Source organism: Saccopteryx bilineata, chromosome 5 (genome assembly GCF_036850765.1).
Source record: "Saccopteryx bilineata isolate mSacBil1 chromosome 5, mSacBil1_pri_phased_curated, whole genome shotgun sequence".
Classification (NCBI taxonomy): Eukaryota; Metazoa; Chordata; class Mammalia; order Chiroptera; family Emballonuridae; genus Saccopteryx; species Saccopteryx bilineata.
In genome coordinates, this window is record NC_089494.1 from 43817748 (window position 1) to 43842440 (window position 24693).

Consider the following 24693-nt stretch of genomic DNA (forward strand, 5'->3'; position numbering starts at 1 on the left):
CGTGTATTGCTCATTAGGGGAGTTTTACAGGTGGGAGACCAGAATTGCCAGACCCTAATGTCCCACCATGCTCACTGCTCGTGGCTGCACAAAGAGAAAGGGGCCTGGCCTGAAAGCTGAGGTGGACATGGAAGCCTCTGATGGCTGGAGGCTCTCAGCTCACTGCATGCTTTCCAGCTAAATGCAAGTTCTTTCTTAAAATGAGATCTGAGATGGGTACCTTTATAGCAATCATATTATGTGATAAAGGGAGAATGGATTTGGGGAACACAAGTATTGTAGTTGACACAGTATATTCTAGCCCCATTATGTATATCACTGCATGAATCTTGTTAAATTTATCAAGAAGAGGACAGTGTCACCTCAGGTAGTGTCATATCTACTCTAAGTTTGACCAACATTTATATTTTTTCCTTTTCTTAGACCAGAATTAATAGAGTTGGTTATAGAGCCCACTTTGTTGTCAAATTTGTGGTTCACTTTGTTATTTATAAGCTGACACTATGTAAAATATGAAGTGAGATTTAGCTGAAAAATTGAGAAATCTAATGAGGACCCCATAGAAGGCAACACAAGTAAACTGTACTATAGGCAGAGAGAAACAGCAGGGTTAAATTGGGGATTTTCCTGAAGGAAACACAAAAGGCTCGGTTTAAATATAAATATTTTTGTCTAGATTCAATAAATGTATTCAATGAAGAAATAACTCACAATCCAGAACTGTAAAGAATATCTACCATTTATTGAAGGTCCTAATAAATGCCAGTGTGTTCCCATATGTTGCATCCAATCTTGGAACATCTTAGCAATGGTGATTGTTTTCCCCATTTTGCAAATGTTGGAGCAAAGGCTCAGAGAGTGTCAGTGTTGCACAAAGGCATATGACTCATATAGACCTCACCTGGTGTTAAATGCATCCCTGTAATCCCAGCACCCATCAGTTTTCAATAATGCCATTGTCTTTCTAACATGAACATTCCTTTGGAATAATCACTTCTTTATCTTCTTTAGAGTGTTTATATTTAGTCATATTTGAATATTATTGCTTTCCCTTATGGACTTTAGTACAAATTGAGGTGAGAAAACTTTGCGTATAGCTGTTTAACACAGACTCTCTACATTTTGTTGCTGTTTTCTGGAGTTCATGCACTTGAAACCAGATTCAGCTTAAAAATATTTAAATGATACTTTGAAATATAGGTTTTATTAAACCTCTTTTTTAATAAGAAATCAGAAAGTTGTGCTATGTGTATGTATACATGAATATAGTTAAACTTGAAAACATAAACCTAAATATTCATACCTTTCTATATACTCTCACACATCATTATATAATTGACATTCTTCATTCTTGCCTTAATTATTGCCCGATATGTGATCAAGAAGTAAAAGAAAGATATCATTGGAAGGTTGCCATCCAGAAGATTAGATTAGCTTGATCAAACCTTAATGATTATTATTTCTCATTATATTATATCACTTGAAAAATTGGAGGGAAAAAAAGAATTAGCAATTATACTTGTAGTTTTCCACAGTAGATTTTACAGATGATCACCAGTTATAAATTCTTTTCATATCTAATACCAGAGATTTTTTTTATAAATTATACTACCATTATTATAGTAATCAAAGCCCGTTTATTTGATCATCATCATAATGGAGTACTTGAGGCATTTTCTCCTTTGCTAATTGACAGTTGGTCAGTTAAGAGGTGCTTTCAACAAAATCTTTCATAACCCTAAGGGTTTGAAATAGCTTCTAATAAATGCCTGAGAAGCTCCTCTAGATTCTTAAGTGCATTTACTAAAACTCCCAACTGCTGTTTTCCACCTTCTGGTCAGCAAAAGCCTTTGATCTGCCATCTAGCTGCCTTTCTTGCTTATACCGATCTGTCTCAAGCATTGTAACCCTACTCATCAGCACAATGACACATTATCATTTAGATATCATTTTCTGAAGCCAGATTTTTCAAAGAAAGAAAATGAAATGTGAAGAGTAGGAAAAGGGTCAAACTGAAGCTCAGACTGCACTGTTTGGAGAATTGGAAGAGGTGATATGTGGTTAGAAGACTAAGTCTCGAGTTTGTTCTTCATTCTCACCTTAACTAGACACCTTGGTACTTCCTGCGCAGACTTTTTGTCCACTGGCTGCTCCATGCTTGCCTACATGCCTCTTCACCATCTGTGAGCCCAACTTCCACAATATCAACATCTAGTTATGCAAAATTGGTTCTTTCCACTTCATTTACCCTTAACATTTTTTAATAAGGTAGTCATAGTGGGTAGAGGGAGTGTTAAATGAATAAATGAGCTTGCTGATTTTTAAAAGAGAGTACAGGAAGTCTTAGTTATTAAGAAAATGTTTAAAAGTATTTTCTTACAATATTCTATTCTTCAGGATGACAGACTTTGTTTTCTTCACAGCTTTTGCCCAATTACTACCAGATAGTTGGTACTCAGTACGCATTGGTAAAATGAATTAATATGCTTGAGAAATTGGTCCATATCATTGAATTAAAAATTTAATATATAGTCTTATCTCTATTTCTTAATGTCATTGTGCTTTTAGATAAATAAACATTTAAAGAAAATATTTTTGTAGTTCAAACTCCCAAATATCGGTAATATGATTGATTGATCGATCTAAAAACTCTGTTGATAATAGGAGAGGAAGAAAAAGAATTGGGGAGAAATGAAAGAAAAGATGGGTGAGAGGAATGATACCAGTTTCTTAAGTATAATAAAGCAGTATATATGTATTTGAGTAAAGAAACATTTATAACTACAAATATTAAGTTTAAAAATGACTGTTTTTCTTGTCTGAGCTAAACTCAATTTCTTCATTTATTCAATAAATATTTCCTAAGTGCCTTCTATGGGTGAATTAATATGTAGATAATAGGGTGCAAAGCAAAATAAAGCAGTTCTTATCCATAGAGAAACCACAGAGGTAATTCTTTTCATCTTTCCTTCCTTCTTTCTTTCCTTAACTTATGTACAGAATACAAAATTAAAAGTAAAATAATAAAATGACATCATTAGTATCTCACAATATTTGAATTAACCTGGAAAAGTTAGCAAATAAAAATTTCCTTTCAGCAGCTGAGGGTAGCTTTTTCAGTGCATATCCTAGTGTTTAAGTAAATATTTTGCAATTAGAGTGAAATATGTTAGAGACAGCTGCAGAGACTTTAGTCTCTATTTATTCAGGTATCCATCTATCTCCAAAATATCAATGTAATGGCAGATCCGCAGTTTATCACTGCTTCTAGGTGTGAGCACAGAATTAAATCTCTGAACACCTTTGTTTGGCTTTAATCTCCCTCCTTAAACTTCTGTTAATGAGAAGCCTGTTGATGTCAGTTAGGAAGGTAACTTTCTGTAGGAAATTTTTAGCCACCAAAAATCAAGTTGTTCTGTTACAAATAATATACTGCTCAAACCTCCCATGTTGGCTTTTTTAAACTCACATAGCAAAGTATATACATGGAAGAAATAGGCCCCCATGAAAGAACAGTTTTACAAAGATGTCACTAAGCAACTAAGCAGTATACACACACACACACACACACACACACATATATGCTATACTCTAAGCACAATAATTATCTCAATGTATGAAGTAGGCATGCCAACCCAAAATATATACACATAATTACAGGTGTAGTAGTCAGAGCCTTGAACAGAGAACAACAAATATTCACTCTGCTGTGCTTAGTTCTGTGCATGTATTCTGTTGAACTTCAAGCCACAGTAATACTGATGCTTTTTATTAAGATGTTTACAGCCTAAATTAGAAGATACCTATATTTTGAGTACTTGAGATAGAGTAAAAACACGTTTTTACTCTATCAATTAAGAATTTCCATTGTGTTTAATTATTAATCAAGGTACACTATATACCTAAATGGCCACAGATAGTCACATCATGCATGTATGTATGTATCGTGGTAAAATATTATCTCCACCTCATGGAAAGATGAAAATAGCAGTCACACTATCTCTTATTTTCTGTAGGTTGAAAGACTCTGAAACAAAAGTACTGAATTTGGAAGACTGATTCATGGATACTATTATATGCTTATTTGAGCTAAACCTTTATAGGGCTGTGCTAAGAGAACTTTCTGTGTTGAAAATGTTCTGTATCTGCTCCATCCAATATAGTAATCTCTAGCCACATGTAGCTATTAATTTCTTAAAATGTAGCTAATACAACTGAGAAACTAGATTTTTAATTATACTTAGTTTTAATGAATGTAATTTTAAACAGCTACAAGTGGCTGCTAGCTACCCTATTGACAACACTTTTCTTAGAGCATTTGATTCCTAATCTTCGAAAGACTTTTTTCTAAAATAGAAAATTAAAATATTGCTTTTGGTAAAATATTAAGCAAAAATATATATAAAATAAATTTAACTACATCAACATTCAATAATCATTTATAAAACGAAGATTACCCAACCAAAGTGGATTTTTTATGTTGCAATAAAATTCCTCAAAGAAATTTAGAGACAATACTCAGTATATTTTCAGCCTTCTGACCTACTTTTTCTTCAACATATCAGGGTTGTGTAATTTGTGGTTTTGAGTATTAAGACCAAAGATAGTCTTTGCTTAGGCGAGTCAAACCATCTCAGAACTAGTAGCAAAAACTTAAAGTAGGTTGGTAGTCAGGTTTGGATACACCATACCAGTTGACATATTAACTCGTTTACTGGCTTTTTAGAAGGATTTGATGTCTTAAAGCAATGACATAATATTACTATAAGTTCCCCCTCTTTTGCCAGCCCACTATTTGATTTATCTGATGAGTGATCTCAGAAGACCCTTTTAGGCATTGAACCATCAGAGAGTTATGTTGTCGGATGATAAGAAACCTTCAGAGATACCTAAATCTTTTACCACTAAGAGTTTTATCTGTTCTAGAATAAAGAACATTTTTACATATGATGTTTCTATCTTGACAGCTGTAGGAATATTCAGAAAAGATTCACAGACTTAAATCAAATTCATACTGACAAGGACCTTGAAACCATACAATATTTATCAGGAGTATGTTAGACAACACCTTATTTTTATTTTGTTTCTCAAAGGTTGCAGGGGTGGTTAATGTATTATACATTGAGAAGTCCATTAATCTTCTTATTAGCATTTGTTTTCCTGTATTTTCCTTAGAGACAAACCAACAAATGAGGAATGTTCTTAATTTGATCTCAGGAGTAATCATAGATATGGATACTGTATTATTTAACAGATGCACTAAGTAATTTTGTAGGGGTTTATATATTTCTGTGCAGCAAGAATGCAACTGGCTTCTTAATTTTACTGAAGTTCTTAGACTTTTTAACAGGAGTTAAATCCAAGTAATTTGTCTTTAAAAAAAAAAAAGCTGAAATCTTTCCCAGTTGCATTAAAATTGATGTGCAACCTGTTTTTAAAAACACACACTATAAAAGTGACATTCTTGGCTGTTATATCTCACCCACAGATCTCTCTCAATATACAGAAGCTTTCACTAAAGAGGTTTCATTTTGTTTATAGTGTATGCATTCACCTTGCCCTGCAACTCTGTGAGGTGTGACTCATACATAGTAAAAGCTGTTTTTAAAACACATCTTTCTCATTTAGAAATTCTTTACCTGAATATGTTTTCCATGTCTTTGTACTTGCCCCTCTGGACACAAACAAATCACTGCCTCAGCCATCTATCTAACCTTCTTAAGAGTAAAGTTAAGGTTCATGTTTTTTTGGTTTTTGTTTTTAAAATCCATTTATAAGCAAATGAATGTCCTTAACCACATTTCTCTGTGACCTGCTGTGAGGTAGTGCTGGAGAAGAGGAGGAATGAAAATGTCATGAAGAACAGCTTATGTTTGGGGATTTAACATGGAATTTAACAACCCAGGAAGAGACCTTTCATTTTGATACCTGTATCAGTGTTGTTGGGAAGTATCTCTATATGGAGATGGTTTTCCTTAAGAATGCAGTAAAGGTATTATTAGTCTTTATGTACTACCTCAAATTTAGGAGTACTTTGAAAGAGACAGTGTTTAGTACAATTAAATCCCTTTTCTTACCCCCTCTTCTTCCATTTAAAAATTCTCTCAGTACCGGAGCTTGTACAGCTACACAATTACATGAGAATGATGCTTGAGAAACCCTTAAAGAAAAACCAATTGCATAAAGAGAAAAAAATTAGTTGCTACATATCAATATTTTGCAAGACTTTCAGTATTTCATTTCATTAACATTTCCTTTGAAGCAAACTACATATTTTTCAGAGAAAGAACTTCTATTCATTTTATCTGATCTAAAATACAAAAATGCATGAAGAAACCTAAGCAGCGTCAGGGGAAAATGAAAGCAATGGTACAGAATCCTGTGTGGGTGCGGATCTGGGCAGGAAACAGAATGTGTTTGAGATAGGGAAAAGAGTGCTTTCCACTGGAGGAAACCCTGGATCACCACAATCTGACCTATGTGTCAAAGAGCTTTCAGGCATTAAAAACATGCATGTGAACACAGTTTTCAAAATACCAAAAAACTATTAGGAAAATATTTCTTGTATGCTCTAATAAAATTGGGCTTATTTAAGGATATAGGAACTTGGATGTTGTTGCATTTTTATGATAGTTATTATCAATATTAGCGAAAGAGTAAAGTTAAATTGTCTTAAATGTTTCAACAGTTCCCTCCTGTCTTTTCCCTAGTGACAACGTAATACCCCTTCAAACCTACTCTACTTCTACTTCACTTCCTCATGTAAGGCCATTCACTTCTTTCTTCACACTGTCATTTTTTAAACTACTATCAATGCAGTCTGTCACTATAACTCAATAAATTGTTTTTTACTCAAAACTCATGCTATTTGCTTATACCACCCTTTCTCCATTTCTCCATACTTTAGATGTAAGCTGCTGAACTCCACATGACTGCCATTTTTCAATGAATCAGCACTTGATTTTATATTGTATTTCAGAGTAGCCATCAGTAGTTGGGCATTTGAGAATTGCTGATGAAATCAATGCAGTAGAACCAATAGCATTTATGTTTCTTAGGCTCATCCCTGACATATTCAGGTTATGCTAGGTTACACAATAGTTAAACAAGAATGCCCCCAAACTTAGTGGTTTAAAATAACCAAGGTTTATTCTCACTCCTAGTTTTCTGCAGATTGGCTGAGCAAGATGGTAAATGGCGGCATTCACTTAGTGACCCAGACAGATGAGGCAGCTATCTTGAGCTTTAAACCTGGGTCCAATCCATCAGTAAAGGTTGCCAGTTCTCTTTCCAAATTACATGTCTTATCAGACCAATGGTTTTCTATCTCCCTGCCATAGCTTCCTAAGGGTATGTTCCCTCTCAGTCACCCTTTAAGAGTAAAAGAGGTCTCCAACCAGCAGTTAAGTCCTCTAGCCTGAAATGACCCATGTCACTTCCACTCAACAGCTCAATAGCCAAAAACAGTTACATAGCTTCTTCAACCACAGGGTATTCAGGTAATGCAATCTTGCCCTGTGCCTGGACATTTTGGTGTACAATATTAATAACTACTACAGGGTATATCTGATATTTTTCCTCAACACTTGCCCTATAGATTTCAGTCTTTTCATCTTCAATTTAGCTATCAGGAAATCTGGTCATACCTTATTATTACTTAGAACTGCTACAATATAAAGGTCTGGAATTCTGTAATTTCCCTCTCTGGCCACTATTTTCTATCATCTACCGAGCTAAAAAATGAATAGAAAAGCAAATGAGACATTTTAGTTGACTTTGAAGAATTCCCAGGACAATGGAAGAATCAGGAAAATAACCCAACTTCTACAATGGGATAAGTTCTCAGAATGTACAGGGGCACAAACCAAGAGCCTGACACAGCCCGGAGATAAAAGAAAAAAGAGGAAGATGAGGATGTCATTCCAGGATAGTGTGATGCTACAGTTGAGTCCTCAAGTTAGAGTCAGAATCATCCATGAGGTTAGGAGGAGACATTTTCCTATAGACCGGAAATAGCATGTGTTAATCCCCAGCCAAGTCACAAGTGCAACATGAGCATAAGTAGCATACACAGTGTTAAGGATGAAGGTGGAATGATAGGTTGGGAGCAAATAATGAAAGTCTGAACACAGTGATAAAGGACTCTGGACTTTTATCTTGAAAGTAATAGGAAACCTATGAAGTAAACAGGGTTGTATTATAATCAGTATTTGTATTTTTAAAGTACCATTCAAATTTGCTTATTGACCAATATTTTATAGTCATTAGGAATACTTAAGTGAACAACAGCAAAACTCTACAAAAATGTTTTTTAATTTTGTTATTAATTCTCTCAGTGTAACCCACCATGTTATAATAATACAAACATTGACCTTTTAAAATGTTTCTTTCTTGGATCTATTATATTTATTGCATGCTTTTTTTATTCACAAAGTTAAATCATATTGTATTATAATAATACAAACATTGACCTTTTAAAATGTTTCTTTCTTGGATTTCTTATATTTATTTATATGCTCTTGTTTATTCACAAAGTTAAATCATATTGTAGGCTTGATAACTTTAGTGTATATGCCTTTCAATATTACACTTTTTAAAACAAACATTAAGCAGAGTAATAAGCTACAATTCATGTTAAGCCTAAACCTTCAAGGTTCAGGCTAACAGCAGCTTTCCCCAGAACTTGATTTTTTCCTCAAATCTGCAAAAACAAGGGAATTAATTCAGTTCTAATTACCTTACAATTCAGGTGTAAGATGTTTAAAAATAAAAATCCCTATGAATCTTGATAAAACTATAAATGTAGCTGGTTTGAGTTTAAAAACCTAAAGTTTAGAAAATTGGTCTTTTTTTTTTCTGTATTTTTCTGAATCTGGAAACGGGGAGAGACAGTCAGACAGACTCCCGAATGTGCCCGACCGGGATCCACCCGGCACGCCCACCAGGGGCGATGCTCTGCCCACCAGGGGGCGATGCTCGCCCCTCCAGGGCGTCACTCTGCTGCGACCAGAGCCACTCTAGCGCCTGGGGCCGAGGCCGAGGAGCCATCCCCAGCGCCCAGGCCATCTTTGCTCCAGTGGAGCCTCGGCTGTGGGAGGGGAAGAGAGAGACAGAGAGGAAGGAGAGGGGGAGGGGTGGTGAAGCAGATGGGTGCTTCTCCTGTGTGCCCTGGCCGGGAATAGAAAATTGGTCTTATTGTGAAATTCCAAGTAGAGCATCTCTGGATATCCTTCGCAATCTAATAGTGATAAAATTTTCTCTAAATTCTATGCAGTTTTTAAAAATCTAAATGTCTTTTCTATAACTATTCTGTCTGTCCACTTCACAGTTTGAGACTGAGCTAATGGTTCTGTAAGTAGATATATTGATTAGCCTGAAGTCGATTTCTAAACTAGTCCAGCAGTTTAGCTTCCTCAGATCATTTTGTGGGTTCTGTTTTGTTTTGGAGGGGGGTTCCCATTTTGTGGAAGATGTTCATGTCTCCTTTCACACTTCTGATTGGATAATTCTGACCTTTTGAGTATATATTTTGTTTACTTTGTTTTTCTTTATGTCAATTTGAAATAATGCATGTGAAAAGCACTTTGGGGGGGCAGCAAAACTGAGGCCACTGGGCCTGCTTTCCTTGGCTGCTAGCAGGAACAGAGTCAGAGGGATCATCAGGAGAGAGGTCTTTGGCCATGGGCAATCCATTACATATTTGAATCCAGAGTTTGAGAGACAGCTGTGCACTGGAAAAAAGAGATCGCAAGAGTAACCAAACCACCAACTGGAGCCAATAGGCAGAAGGAAAACTGTAGAAATGAAATGGGGTCACTCAACCAACATAAGGCAAGCGGGGTTGGAGGGAAGGTTGTGGCTCAATCTAGCACAACTGATCACAGACACTCAATTCCAGCCTTGGTATTCTTCCTATTATTTTGGTTACTGTGGTTCCAAAATTTAAGGACTGGACTTTTAATAGCAAAACTAGGCTGGAAAATAGTACAGGTAATTCAGAAAAATTCTTTCTGTGACTGCCAACTTTATAAAATGCTGTAACCTTATAAAATTGGCTTCATTATTACTGCTGCTCTTTTATTTCATTGGCCTATTTATGTCAATAAGTTGTATATTTAAACCAGTTGTATATTTAAACCTTTATAAATTTCATTTTTAAGTCTCATTCAGACTTGGAAGTAAGACTTAGATGGAATATGCTATTTTTAGGCTTACAGTGAAACCAATGCTTATAGCAGGCAAGCGGGGAAAAAAAGATAAAGTCCTTATTTCATTTTTATCTTCATTAGTAATAATAAAAAAAGAAAATACTACTTGAGTGTTTCTGTTCCAATATTCCATGTAGTAATAAACTAAAGAGCCTAGAAGTATGGGCAGTTTTGAAGGATAGCTATCAGAGACTTCTCATCTACTTCTTACCTGTTCTTTCCTTAATCTTTTTACCCCTTAATAGAAGAAACCAAGCAAGCTTTTTTTTTCTTGTTTTTATTTATTTATTTTTTTGTGTGCAAGATTTTCTCTATAAGTTCCTCAAGATTTTTCTTTCTCTGTGTTGTTATGTTGTTTTGTGATTCTCATTTCTCTGCTCCCACGAAGGTTTCTCTATTGTTATAAGGCTACTCACAAGGGCCAACATCTCACATTTACGAAAAGAACCTTTTTACCTGGAATGAGACAACGACTTTATTTTAGTTTTACACTTTCTTCTTGTTTTACACCTTAGGGTGGCAAAGCAATTTAGAGGGTGCAAAGCACTTTCACACAGCATCCTGTTTGGTCCCCACAGCCTGCGAGCTAAGCAGGCCTGGCACTCATTTTACAAATGGGAATTGTGGGGATCAAGAATCCGGCAATCTCTCCTAGCACTAAGCCTGAATTGTGTCTACCGGGCACCTGCCTTTAGATTACTTTGTGTCATTTTCATACATGGGAGATATACATTTAAAATAGGCAAGTTTGCATAGATTTGGTAGTGGAAGTTTAGGTTCAATGGTACAATGGTGATGGAAGGGGGAAATAAACATGACATGATTTAAGAAATAAACGTGACAGGTAAAATTTTGCTAGATTGCAAAGCCATTCTACAGTAACAGACATTCAGTAGGTTAGCATTAACTCTACTGGTAATTCAGTCTTTATTTGATGATTCAAATACAGTTTTCTACATCACAAAATGCCTTTATGCTATCAATACCAAAAGTCATACAGAAGTTCAAGTTCATAAAGATATGTCTTTATGTATTAAAGATTTGCTAATTAGCAGAATGAAGCACAACATTGGAAAGCAATAAATTAGTCTGAAAAGACTGAGAAAGCTTTCATCTTTCTTCATTCCAATTCATTCTCCTACAACATATCGCATCTCTCTTATCACATCCTCTCAACTTGATGATGTCTGTCTTAATTAAGTATAAACATAATAGAGGCAAAAGTTATAACCAGAGATCTATTTATCCTCCCCTTTCCAGTATCAGCTCTCTCCTCCATCTGGGCCTGTATACTTTGCCCTCTCACTTAGTGTAGAGGATGGGTTTCTACTTCTAAGACCAAGCACTAGACTTGTATGCAAACCCATCGTTTCTCAAAGGCATTGCTTGTGTGATTATCCCCTTTCTCTCCTGCATAAATTGGTTCCTCTCTGCTTCATCATTCATTCCTCTCAGCAGAAAATGATGCTTCAGCTCCATCCTTTCAAAAAAAAATCTGTGTCTTTATTCAATTAATTCCTCATTCCTTGTTCTCTTCAGGACATTTGTGCAAAAGTGTCACCTATATTTGTTCTTCCCACTTCCTAACTCTTAGTCTTTTCTCCATCTCCTTTAACTGGGATTTGGTCCTCACCATATACCATGGAACCCAAGTGAACGTTCATAACTTACCAATAAAAAATGTATTTCTTATCTGTTAGACATGTAACAAAGAAACAAATAGTTACCTAAGTTTACATAAAGTAATTTAAATTAATTATACCAAAAATAATAAAACTACTTTTGCTTCTAAATATCACATGATTGATATGATAGAGTTTCAGAAATCTGGTATAGTAACTGGCTCTGAGGAATTCTGCCATACATGGTATCAAGCTGAATAAACTTTTATTTTCTTTTCTTCTTTTTCCAAATGAGAGGAAGGGAGAGAAAGAGACAGACTCCTGCACAAGCCAGAATCAGAATCCACCCAGCAACCTCCTCTGGGGCCAATGCTCTGCCCATTTGGAGCCATGTTCACTATCAAGCTATTTTTAGCACCTGAGGCAAGATCAATGAGCCATTCTCAGCACCAGGGGTTAACTCGCTTGAATCAATCGAGTCACGACTATGAGAGGGGAAGAGAGAAAAAGAGAGAAAGGGGAGGAGAAGGAGTGGAGAAGCAAATGGTCACTTTTGCTGTGTGCCCTGACCAGGAATTGGACCCAGGACATCTACATGCCAGGCTAATGCTCTACCACTGAGCCAACTGGCCAGGGCCTGAATAAGCTTTTTATCTTTCTTCTTTCCTTCCTTCTTTTACCCTTTTTCTAATTAACTGAATACCTTCAGTTCTAATGTAGATAAAACTGAGTGAAATGAGTCAGACTTAAATGACAATAGAATTGTGCAATACAGTAGCCTTCTATTAATCTCTTAAACTATTTTTAGTTGTATGGAAGATAACATATGATTTCTAAAAATGCTTTGTAAAGTTCTAGCATAGCTTAATTATGAAAAATTAAATTTTTTATAATCTTCTTTTGAGTGTTTAGTATAAATTAACATTTGCTCAGTTATAAAACTTGGTTTTTAGACTTTTCAAATGGTTTTTAGGATTTTAAAACCATTATGTGTACATGTAAATTTAGCCATTTTTAAAAAATCTTTTAGTATTTTTTTTTAGCAAGAGAGACAGAGAGAGGGACAGATAGGGACAGACAGACAGGAAGGGAGAGAGATGAGAAGCATCAGTTCTTTGTTGTGGCACCTTAGTTGTTCATTGACTGCTTTCACATATGTGCTTTGACCATGGGGTTCCAGCTAAGCCAGTGAACCCTTGCTCAAGCCAGTGACATTAGGCTTCAAGTCAGTGACTTTGTGTTCAAGCTAGCGACTATGGGGTCATGTTTATGATCCCATGCTCATGCCAGTGACCCAGTGCTAAAACTGGTGAACCTGTGCTTAAGCCAATGACCTCGGGGTTTCAAACCTGGGTCCTCCGCATCCCAGGCCAATGCTCTATCCACTGCACCACTGCCTGGTCAGTCAGCATTTAGCTTTTAAATCACTTAAAAATTAAAAATTAACAGAGGATTTATACTTCTTTTAATTAAAAAAACAAAGATAATGGATTTTCTCCCTAAAATCTGAGCACATATTGCTGCTTTGTGCTACTAATACACATACAGAATAAATCTGTTAGTTTTGTAAATACTAGATAAAATGCATTTCAAGAATATGACATAAGTATAAATTATTATTCAAATTTTCTCACATTATAATATGAATAAAAGTATTTCTTATTCCTTATTTTTTTAAAGTCATATTAACATTTCTAGGAAAATGTTGGAAAATGTAAAAGAACATATTGAAGGCTCAAAAACAACAGTTTAGGATTGCCTGAGCCATTAGGTGTGGTCAGTAGCTTCCATTGTTCAGGGCAGGGGTCAGGAACCTATGGCTCGCGAGCCAGATGCGGTTCTTTTTATGGCTGCATCTGGCTCGCAAACAAATCTTTAATAAAAAAATAATAGCATTAAAAATATAAAACATTCTCATGTATTACAATCCATTCATTTGCTACCGCTCATGTTCATGGTTGCGGGTGGCTGGAGCCAATCACAGCTGTCCTCCGGGACAACACCAAATTTTTATTGGATAATGCATAACGTACACGGGTCATTGTATGGCTCTCATGGAATTCCATTTTAAAATATGTGTCGGCCCTGGCCGGTTGGCTCAGCGGTAGAGCGTCGGCCTGGCATGTGGGGGACCCGGGTTTGATTCCCAGCCAGGGCACACAGGAGAAGCGCCCATTTGCTTCTCCATCCCCACCCCCTCCTTCCTCTCTGTCTCTCTCTTCCCCTCCCACAGCCAAGGCTCCATTGGAGCAAAAATGGCCCGGGCGCTGAGGATGGCTCCTTGGCCTCTGCCCCAGGTGCTAGAGTGGCTCTGGTCACGGCAGAGTGAGGCCTCAGAGGGGCAGAGCGTCGCCCCCTGGTGGGCGTGCCGGGTGGATCCCGGTCGGGCGCATGCGGGAGTCTGTCTGACTGTCTCTCTCCGTTTCCAGCTTCAGAGAAAAAAAAAAAAAAAAAGTTGACACCCAAAGACTTTCACTTAAAAATATATATATATATGTGTCATTCATGGCTCTCTCAGCCAAAAAGTTTCCCAACCCCTGGTTTAGGTTCAACTTATATGTGAGAGAAGACTAGGAGAGGGAGAACTGGCATACAAACAGCAAAATCTACAAGTTGTTCAAATTAAAAGATGGAATGGGAGTTTTGATATAAAAAAATTATTTTTCTATACTTTAAGTAGAATTTTCTGTTTATTGGAAAGTTAACTCTAAATTAAGCTCTTAGTGATAATGAAATAGTAATTTATTCAAGTTATTCAAAAAGAAAAATTGCCATTTGTTATAATTTTATTATCAAAGTAATGTTAGTTACAACAGGTATTTGAATGTTATCATTGATAAATCCTTTATCTATATAAGTGGAAAAGTTAAACATCTAGCAAGAATTAATTTGTCATCTTACCAATTTAAGAGAAAAAACTGCCAGATTGGTATTGATTCTAAAACAGAAAGAGAAAAAGGGCCTTCTAAATTTTGAAAACAATTAAGATTAAAGTCTACATAAAATTTGTGTACATGTTTTTTCTGAGCTTTGTAATAATTTAAATGAGCTTAGAACCAGTCTCTATGGGCTGTATTCAAGCTTAGAAATGTCATTCTCTGTTAATAAAATATAATAGTTTCAAGGGACACCTATTTTATTTCTGGCTTGATGAATGTGTAGGTTTCCATTCATTCATATTTATACTGTATTCATTGTTTATGCTCTGTTTAATTTGAATGGCACACCTTATATAGCTGTAAAGGAGATGTACTAGACCTGCATGGAGAAACAAATGAGAACCAAGCATAAACTCGGAAAGGTAGTACCCTGTTGGGAAAAATGAAAATATAATAGAAGAAACATGCCTTAATCAGGTATCCCCAAACTAAGGCCTGCGGGTCACATGCGGCCCCCTGAGGACATTTATCCGGCCCCCCGCCGCACTTCCAGAAGGGGCACCTCTTTCATTGGTGGTCAGTGAGAGGAGCACTGTATGTGGTGGCCCTCCAACGGTCTGAGAGACAGTGAACTGGCCCCCTTTGTAAAAAGTTTGGGGACCCCTGCAGAATATATGCTGGTATAGAAAATAGTCAAAATTTGAAAGAAGATTTGGAGAAAATTAAAAGCAGATCTAGGATTGTATAGACGAGCAATGCAAATGAAATCTGAAATGTGTAATATGTTTTCTTAGAATTTATTGTTAATATTAATTCATCCCTTATTAGTCATCTTTCACTAGGTAAAGCCATACTTAAAAATGACCTCAAAACCTCAGTGGCTTACAGCATCAGTAGCAAAAATTCTTGCTTCTACGGCTAGGGTTCACTATGACTGCTCTAGATATCTTCTCATTTGGGGATTGGTTGAAGGAACAGCTTTTATTCTGGAGTGTGTCATTTTTTATGCAAAGGAAAAAAAGCAAGAAAGTGAAAATCCACATGATGGTTTTTATACAGTTTCTCACTTTCGCTCATAATTCAATGGCAAAAGCAAGTCGTAAGACCAACAGTGATATCATGGAACTCAAGTCATGACTATAGAAAGGAACATACAATTCTTTTATCAGGGAAGGTGGAAAACTAATTGGAAGAATAATGCAATCTACTATAAGTGTCATATATCATTAGTGTATGGCATGGAGAATGTGAGACTACAGATAAGTCTTAAAAAGTTAAAACACATGCATGTCAGAAGTCAAATATTCATTTAACAGTAACAGGCTGCAGTCTTCATTAGTACTGAAATCTCTGGCTTTTGCTGCTGAAAAGAATATGAATGAATAAAATGGCGGTTTAAATAAAACTAATTTTAAAAGAGAACATGAGCTTTGCAGCATAGTTAAAAGTATGACATGTGACTATAAGAATGTAAAGAATAGACTGTAGAAATTAAAAAATAATGTCATAAAGTTCTTAAATTGCTCATTAAGTAATAGATTAGGATAATTTAAAGAGACATATTATAATTCTTAAAGCAACCATCAAAATAATGTAAGAATAACTCCAAAATTAATTATATTAAAGTAAATGGACTTACTGCCCTAATGAAATGCTTATGTATTCAGACTAAATAAAAAAACAAGATCCAATTATATGTTTACAAAAAACAAACTCTTTTTTCAATTACAGTTTATGTTAAATATTATTTTGTAGTAGTTTCAGATGTACTGCATAGTGGTTAGAGAATTGTATACTTTACAAAGTGTCCCCTTGATATTTCCATTACCCACCTGGCACCATACACAGTTCTTACAATATTATTAACTATATCCTTGTGTTGTACTTTATATCCTTATGACTATTTTTTACTACTAATTTGTACTTCTTAATCCCTTTGCCTTTTTTGCCCAGCCTCCCACGCCCCTCCCCTCTGGCAACCATCAGTTTATTCTATGAATCTGTGAGCCTATCAAAAAACACGCTTTAAACATATTAACAACAGCACAGGTGTGAAAGAATAGAAATAATAAGCAATAAAAAGCTGGTGTGGCTCTGAATATTTGAATAAAGTGAACTTCAAGATGACTAGTGTTACTAAAGATAAATAGGATGGACCTGACCAGGCGGTGGAGCAGTGGATAGAGCATCGAACTGGGATGCAGAGGACCCAGGTTTGAGACCCCGAAGTTGCCAGCTTGAGCATGGGCTCATCTGGCTTGAGCAAAAGCTCACCAGCTTGGACCCAAGGTCACTGGCTCAAGCAAGGGTTACTGGGTCTGCTGAAGGCCCGCAGTCAAGGCACATATGAGAAAGCAATCAATGAACAACTAAGGTGTCGTAACAAAACACTGATGATTGATGCTTCTCATCTCTCTCCGTTCCTGTCTGTCCCTATCTATCCCTCTCTCTGACTCTCTGTAAAAAGAAATAAATAAATAGATAGATAGATAGATAAATAGGATGCATTTTATAATGAGAAAAAGGTCACTTATTTAAGAAGACATAAGACTATAATGTTTTTGCACTCAATATCAAAGCTTCCAAATACGAGACAAAACAAAAGAGAACTAGAAACAAATTTACTGTCCCTGATAGAGATTTTTAACACTCCTTTCTCAGAAATATAATAATTTAAAAATCAGTACAGTTAGGGATAATTTGAATAATACTAACCATCGATTTAAGCTAGTTCACACTTTATAGAAAATTACTCCCCACAAAAGAGTACAACTTTTAACATGCACATGAATTATTCAAGGAGGTGGACAATATTCTCAGCCATAAAACGTTTTTAATAAATTTCAAAGGATTTAAGTTAAATAGTTCATGTTCTCTAACCATGATAGAACTAAATTAAAGATGAACAAAATGATATAATTTTAAAGATCTTCAAATATTTGGTAGTTAAGAAACACATTAAGTAATCCATAGGTTAGAGAAGAAATCTCAAAGTATGTTAAATATTAATATATATTTACATTTGTGTATATATAGATATATTTATAATATTTATAATATATATATATTTAACAGAAATACTATCCATATAAGCTCAATATCCACATTTGTGTGATGCAGCTAAAGCAGTCACTATAAGGAAATTTATAGATTTAAATATATTTATTAAAAACTAAAAAAGTATAAAATCAAGTAATTCTTTCATTTTAAGAAATTATAAAATAATAAATTAAACCCTGGTTATATAGATATAACACAAAAAAATAACAGAGATCAATAAAATAGAAAATTTAAATAGCTTTTATGAAGAAATCTAACAATAATACTGTCAGACATAAACTCTTTCATAAAGTAGAGGATGTAGAAACACTTCCCAAGTCATATTATAAAAATATTTAGGTGATATAATATAGTACATATACTACAGTGTGTATATATAATATGTACTATATTATATAATATAGCTATTGTACAAGCTATAGATGTAATTATAAATCCCACTGATATTTTATTTTAAATAATATATTATATATATTATAGTTTATATTGTGTATATACTATTATATATAATTTTGAGTTAGCACAATTCATCCCCTGGTTTACTCCGAGTAGATTTCTAACCAAGAACCTCAACTGCGAGAGAAAAACAGGACTGCCCCTAAGTGGCTGTAACTGTTCATTTAAGGACCTTCCCAGCGTGTTAGTATATTTCCTGAGTGATGAGAAGTTTTAGTCTGGAAGCTGCTAATCTTGCTAACACTAAAAGGCTCTCTCCCATTAGCAGCTTCTGTGTTGCATTAATAATAAGAAAGTAATAAAGAGACCAACCTCAGCTGTTCAAGCTCCCCTGAGGTGAGGCCCAGCTTCCTTCTTCTCCTCATGGTCCACTCTAATGGTCTGACCTGTATTGAAGTAATAGAGAGGATAAAAGTGTTGTCTATTTTATCAGAGTTCAAAATCCCTTCTTTCTGGAGAGAAACTCCTTTCTTTTAAGATATCCAAATGTAAAGCCTTATCATAACTACTTTTGCAGAAGTTAATCTGTTTAATTCATAATTTTTAAAGGTAAGTGCAAATAATCACGTACACACAAAAAAAATTACTTTAGGATAAATAAATCTCTACTTTTCCTGGAAAAACTATAAAATGGAGTACTCTCAGAGATGCCTTCTTGTCCTTAAAAAAAAATCATTTGTCTGCACAGCAGCAAATTAAAGAAAATCAAGGAATAGAGACCTTTGCTTTTATAAATGTTAAAAACAATTGTTAACAGACAAAAAAGAAACAATGAGAGAATATCTTCCTGAAAGTAAATAAGTAAGGTTGGGTTTGTTTGGTTCAGGGGGCGTGTTAATAAATTATGTCTCTGTAAGAATTTTCATTTATTAGGTTTTATAAAGATAGGAGCCAATGACATACTTAATTGCTTGTGTTCTTTTTCTATTGAAAATACATGACCTTTAACAGAAGTGCACTTTTTATAGATCTTCTTGATTTAAACATCTGATTTCTGTCCATGGAATAATTATCTATGCAGTAGTTAGGTTGTTGCAATTTTTTATCTACAAACAAAATTATTTTTGCTTTCAACTATTTTTTATTGGGTAAACAATAATTCATCATCTCAAAAGTGTTGCTCAGATTTTCATTATTTGGACTTAAAATGCTAGAAAGTTTTTTCTTGATTTACACTACTGTGCCCTGACTTTGAGAGGTTAGGTTCATAATTAGGTTATACATTGTATATTTTTACATTTGTAATTTATGAGGAGGGAAAAAGACCAATATCAATAATATTAATGACAATATATATATTTTTAAATAAAATATATGTTCATAACTGTCAGAGAAGAAATCATTATGATGTAGTCTGTGTAATATTTATGTAAAGTTCAAGAAATTACTGTACACACCAATTAATAGCTGTTCCTAAAAATTTATAATCAACATTTTTTTTCTTATAAGTCCTTGATATTTCAAGGGGAGAAAAAAGAAAATATATTTAATTAGTCAAGGCTGCCCATTTAAGTTTTTAAAATTATGTATAAAAGCCTGTGAATGAAAAAAATATCTATAATTTAGAAATGAGAAAATGCTAGTTTTTTATAAAGTAGAGACTACTTTTCATTACATAACTCTTTCATACAGTTTATTTATTAGCCAAATAATTTTGATAAGTACAGTAAGTCCTCTTATTTGTTTTGTTCTGCTTATGAAAAGCTGAAATGTTCACTACATACTAATAGATGGCATATTATCGTTAGAGATATCCTTAAGTGTAGGAAAGAAAGGAGTTAAGAATAATATTTTTAATTAAGTGAGAGCAGAGGAGGCAGAAAGATAGACTCCCATCATGCAACACAACTAGGATCCACCCAGCAAGACCCCTATGGGGCGATGCTCTGCCCATCTGAGGCATTGTTCTGTTCTTTGGCAACTGAGCTATTTTTAGTGCCTGAGGCAGGCCACTGAGCCATCCTCAGTATGGGGTGGTTAATTCACTCAAATCAACTGAGCAATGGCTATGATTCAATTGAGAGAAAGAAGGGGAAGGAGGAGAAGGAAGGGTGGAGAAGCAGATGGTCACTTTTTCTGTGTGTCCTGATCAGAATCTAACCCAGAACATCCACATGCTGGGCCAACGCTCTACCAATGAGCCAACCAGCCACGGCTGAGAATGACATTTTTATGAAGTCCCAATAGTAAACAGGTCCGTTGAAAAGCAGCAGCTTTAACATAATCTTAGAATTGTTGGTATGATGCACACTTACTGAATTATTTTTGTTTCCTTTTCTCTTATAGTCCATGAAGGCTCAGGAGAAACCAGTCAAAAGGAGACATCCACCTGTGATATTTGCCAGTTTGGTGCAGAATGTGATGAAGATGCTGAGGATGTCTGGTAATGTGCTTTTATTTATTCTTTTAAACAAAATAATGATGATTTAATTTTTTACTCCATCAAGCATTTCCTACAGTACATATTTTCAATATTTATTTTTCTTACCTATTTCCTAAAGGGGACAAGGGGTACGTGTGCTATAATAAAAGCAAGAAATTTCTGAAAATGGAATAAAGCTTGGCCAGCCAAGCAGCTGACCAGTTTCCCTGCTTCATTTGATAAGATATAAAAGGATATCACTGAGACTTCCAGATACTGTCAATGTTAAGAAATGGAGAGAATAATCATATTTACCAGAGCATCTCTTAAGAAACATGATCAAAAAAGAATGAACAGTTGCTAAACAGCTTTCTAAGATGGTGGATCTGGGTACCCACAGAGATTTAAGAGTATGCCTAGCCTGATTAGGCAGTGGTGCAGTGGATAGAGCATCAGACTGGGATGTGGAAGACTCAGGTTCAAAGTCCCAAGGTCACTGGCTTGAGCAAGGGGTTACTCTGTCTGCTATAGCTCCCTGGTCAAGGCACATATGAGAAAGCAATCAGTGAACAACTAAGGTGCTACAACAAAGAATTGATTTTTCTTATCTCTCTTCCTTCTTGTCTGTCTGTCCCTATCTTTCTAGCTCTGTCTCTCTCTGTCCCTGTCACAAAAACAATAAAATAAAATAAAATAAAACAAAATAAAATAAAATATAAAATAAAATAAAAAGTGAGTATGCCTATGCATGCCTGTAGTTGAACTAGGCAGAAGGTAAAGAAAAGAATGATCTTTGAGGGTAAACTTCTCCCTTCACCCAAATAGTACTTAGCTTCTCCTGTTAAGATATGCTGAACAAATAATGAATAATATTTATTATTTTGAATGAGTCCCAAAATGTTAACCATCTAGGGCATGGACATGTCTTTGGTCCCACCTTGATTATATACCCAAAGTGAATAACCCAGAATCCAGAAGAGGTTTTTGTGGTATTATAGTAGAGGCAGTCTCTCTCTCTTTCTCTCTCTCTCCCTCCTTCTCTCCCCATTACTCCCTCACTTCCTTTTTCTTTCTCTCTCCCCCCCTTCCTATCTCACTTTTTCTCTCTCCCCTCTTTCTTCTCCCTCCCTCACTCAGCAGTTTTTACTAATACCTTTCAGAAAACAGCCAGCTATCCTTTGTTTTCTTCAAAATGTAGATTGTGCTTGCCTAGAGCTTTTAACACTCATTTTGATCAAAGTGTCAGTAAATCTTAAATGTTTACCACCAAAGGACTAGTAATTATGTGAACTAAAAGACTTATTTGCTAATGTGATAGTGGTAATCATATTGCAATATTTAAGAGTTGTAAATCAATATTTTATACATCTTACATGCTTACATGTATACAATGTTATATGTCAATTATATCTCAATTTAAATAAAGCAATCATTTTGATCAAATATTTATGGGTGGAGGGGGCAATTCATTTAAGGGTCAAGAAGAAAAAACATTAAGGCAACGTAATTTTGACAAGAGTGAAACAGTCTGCAGTTAAAATATTTTAAAATATTTTTGAATGCAGAATAAGTTAAAGGGTCTAACTGAGCAAACTGAGTCAGGTTCTTAGGGTAAATTAATAAATCACTATTTCAGAAAAGTGAGACATAGAATTCTCTTACATATCTCTCTGATGATTATGGAATACAGTTCTAAAATAAATGACTCAAAGATGTTTCTCTTTCCTAAATACTTTAAGGCTCTGTATATTAAGACATACTTATGGAAAATATAATTTTTGATATCTCATTTTTAATATTTGCTGTAGTTGCATCTGTAGTTCAACATTATTTTTAAAGCTGTTAAATATCTTGCTGTCAACTACTTTACTTTTAAAAAATTCATGAGTCCCTAAATTATCTTTAAAAAATTAATTCCCTTAGTTTCTCATCTCATTAATGATCATCTTTAAATGACATAGTTTTATTTTACAAGTGCAAAGATTTGAGAAATGAGATAATAATAGCAAGTAAAGATTACTGATTGCTTACATTGGAGTTGTTCCATTTCTATGTATTTTCTTTTTCTCAGTTATCTTCAAAATAAGCCTAAGAGTATATTCCATAATTATCTCACTTTACAAAAAGGGCACTGAGTTTTAAAGTGTTTAAGTGGCAGGGACAAGATGAAGATGTGAAGTGAAAGTAACTAGAGGGTGTTAGCATAACAGTTCAACCAAAGATGCAATTAAAAAAACTTTTTTTTTCTGTCATATCTGAGATAATGAGATGGCCAGATTGTAGGCAGCTTAGGTTCAGTGACTCAAGACCTGCAGGGTTAGAGCTGGTGACAAGGGAGATGTCTGCAGCCGGCAGTAGGAAAATGTCCAGACGAGAAGTGTCACTCCTGGTATTCTAGCAAAAGATCAGATCTATGGTATGAAGACAGACAGTACAAGGAGAGGTAGGCAAGGCCAGTGGCATCAGGAAGACTCACCAGCCATGGCAACTGCACTTAGAAAAAGAAACTCACAAGGGAAACATGGAGAAGGGCAAGGTAGACCTGACGTCAGTGAGGACGGGGAAATCTATCAGAAAAAGTAATCAGAGACAGATGCAGGCGAGACCGGAGAGATACCCACCTGCAGGAACTAGTGTAGAAAGCCGAGCCTTGGTTACAAGGGGCTGGGACAAGCACCTGGATCTCAGAAATAAGTGACACGGTCAGAATGCAGCAAGGCTGATTGGATGCTGAATCTGTTAGCTTCTGGCTAAGGAAATCTTGTACACCCCCAGCCTTGGGACAAGATTAGTTTAAAAATGCGGAATAAGGCTGAACTTCCAGATAGGGCTAAGTGACCATAGCTGTGAAGATTAAAGGGCTGCAGGGGGCAGGGAGCCAAGAAGATCATTACACTTCCCAGGCAAGAATGAAAAGTTGTTAGCGTTTAAATAAAATGTACTTAAAACGTCCAATGTAAGCAGTAAAGAATGATGCTGAAATGATAAGCGTATTGATTTTCATTTACATAAATACCTTTATATGTTAATGTATTATTTGGTTATGGCCATGAAGGACAGATCAGAAAGAGCTGAAGGACACACAAATAAAGCAATAAATGAAATTAAATAGGCATGGAATGAATGAGGCTGTAAGTCAGATAGGAAGCAGGAGGGGAGGGATCTGACTCTCACACAGTCAGTTTCGATGTGTGATTTAGGGGAGCTTAGACATGCCATTGATTTCGGATGAAACCATGGCCAGGTCCTTGTGCAAACATAAAGCACTGTGTATTCTTTGTGGCAACAAAGAATACAGCTCAGCGTTTTGTCTTATTTTCTCCTAAGACACTAACCTATAGTTTTATGCATATGCATTTCCTCAACTCTACATTATGAAGTAATAACAAGATATGAATAAATACTACTGAGAAATAATGTTATTATTGTATCTACAACATTAAAATGAAGGTGAAAAAAAAATTAACTCCTGATCTTTCTTTAACCCTGGCCTAAGAAATTATATTTTGCTTTTTTACCACAAGGACTAGGTCTAGTTATTCAAAGGTGCTTAGGTACTTTAGAGATGATAAAAATCTTCATTAGAATTCAGAAGCCAGTACACAGTCAGCTGATCTTGTTTTCATAGTTATCTAGATGAGCTTTTGAGTTAAGAAACAAGTCACAGAGGACATGAGGGGGAAAAAATAAACGGTCAGTTTTGCTCTGTAAGAAAGATTATTGCTTCAAAATAGTCTCCACTTATAGATATTTACTTAGGTGTAGGAAAGAATTAGGCTTTCAAAAGAGAGAATGAAAAGTCCCCATGGTAAGTGTTCCACACCACACATATATCCACCCTCATATCCACGCATCCCTATATTTAGGATGAACTTAAGAAATAATTGCAACACCTGTGCAGAGGGATGTGTGGCCTATTTGTGGGGCAAGGGTTAAGAAGACATAAAAAGAAAGGCTTAAAAGATTGTTTCTCTTTATATCTAGACTGGAAAAAAAGTCAAAACTAATATATTTATACATCAAAGAGACTCTTAAATACATTCTGTCAAATATAATTTATAAAAAAAAGAGAGAACGGTTGATAAATAAGTCAAACATAATAAAAT

The 24693-nt window shown here is 35.2% G+C and overlaps 1 protein-coding gene across 1 annotated transcript in view; it reads left to right on the forward strand.

Moving 5' to 3' along the window:
- The window catches only part of TMEFF2 (transmembrane protein with EGF like and two follistatin like domains 2), a 269416-nt gene that overhangs the window by 133018 nt on the left and 111705 nt on the right, over nt 1-24693 (forward strand). Inside the window, exon 5 of the mRNA XM_066279486.1 lies at nt 20512-20608. Within this exon, the coding sequence (XP_066135583.1) occupies nt 20512-20608 (97 nt within the window). The remainder of the gene's footprint in view (nt 1-20511; nt 20609-24693) is intronic.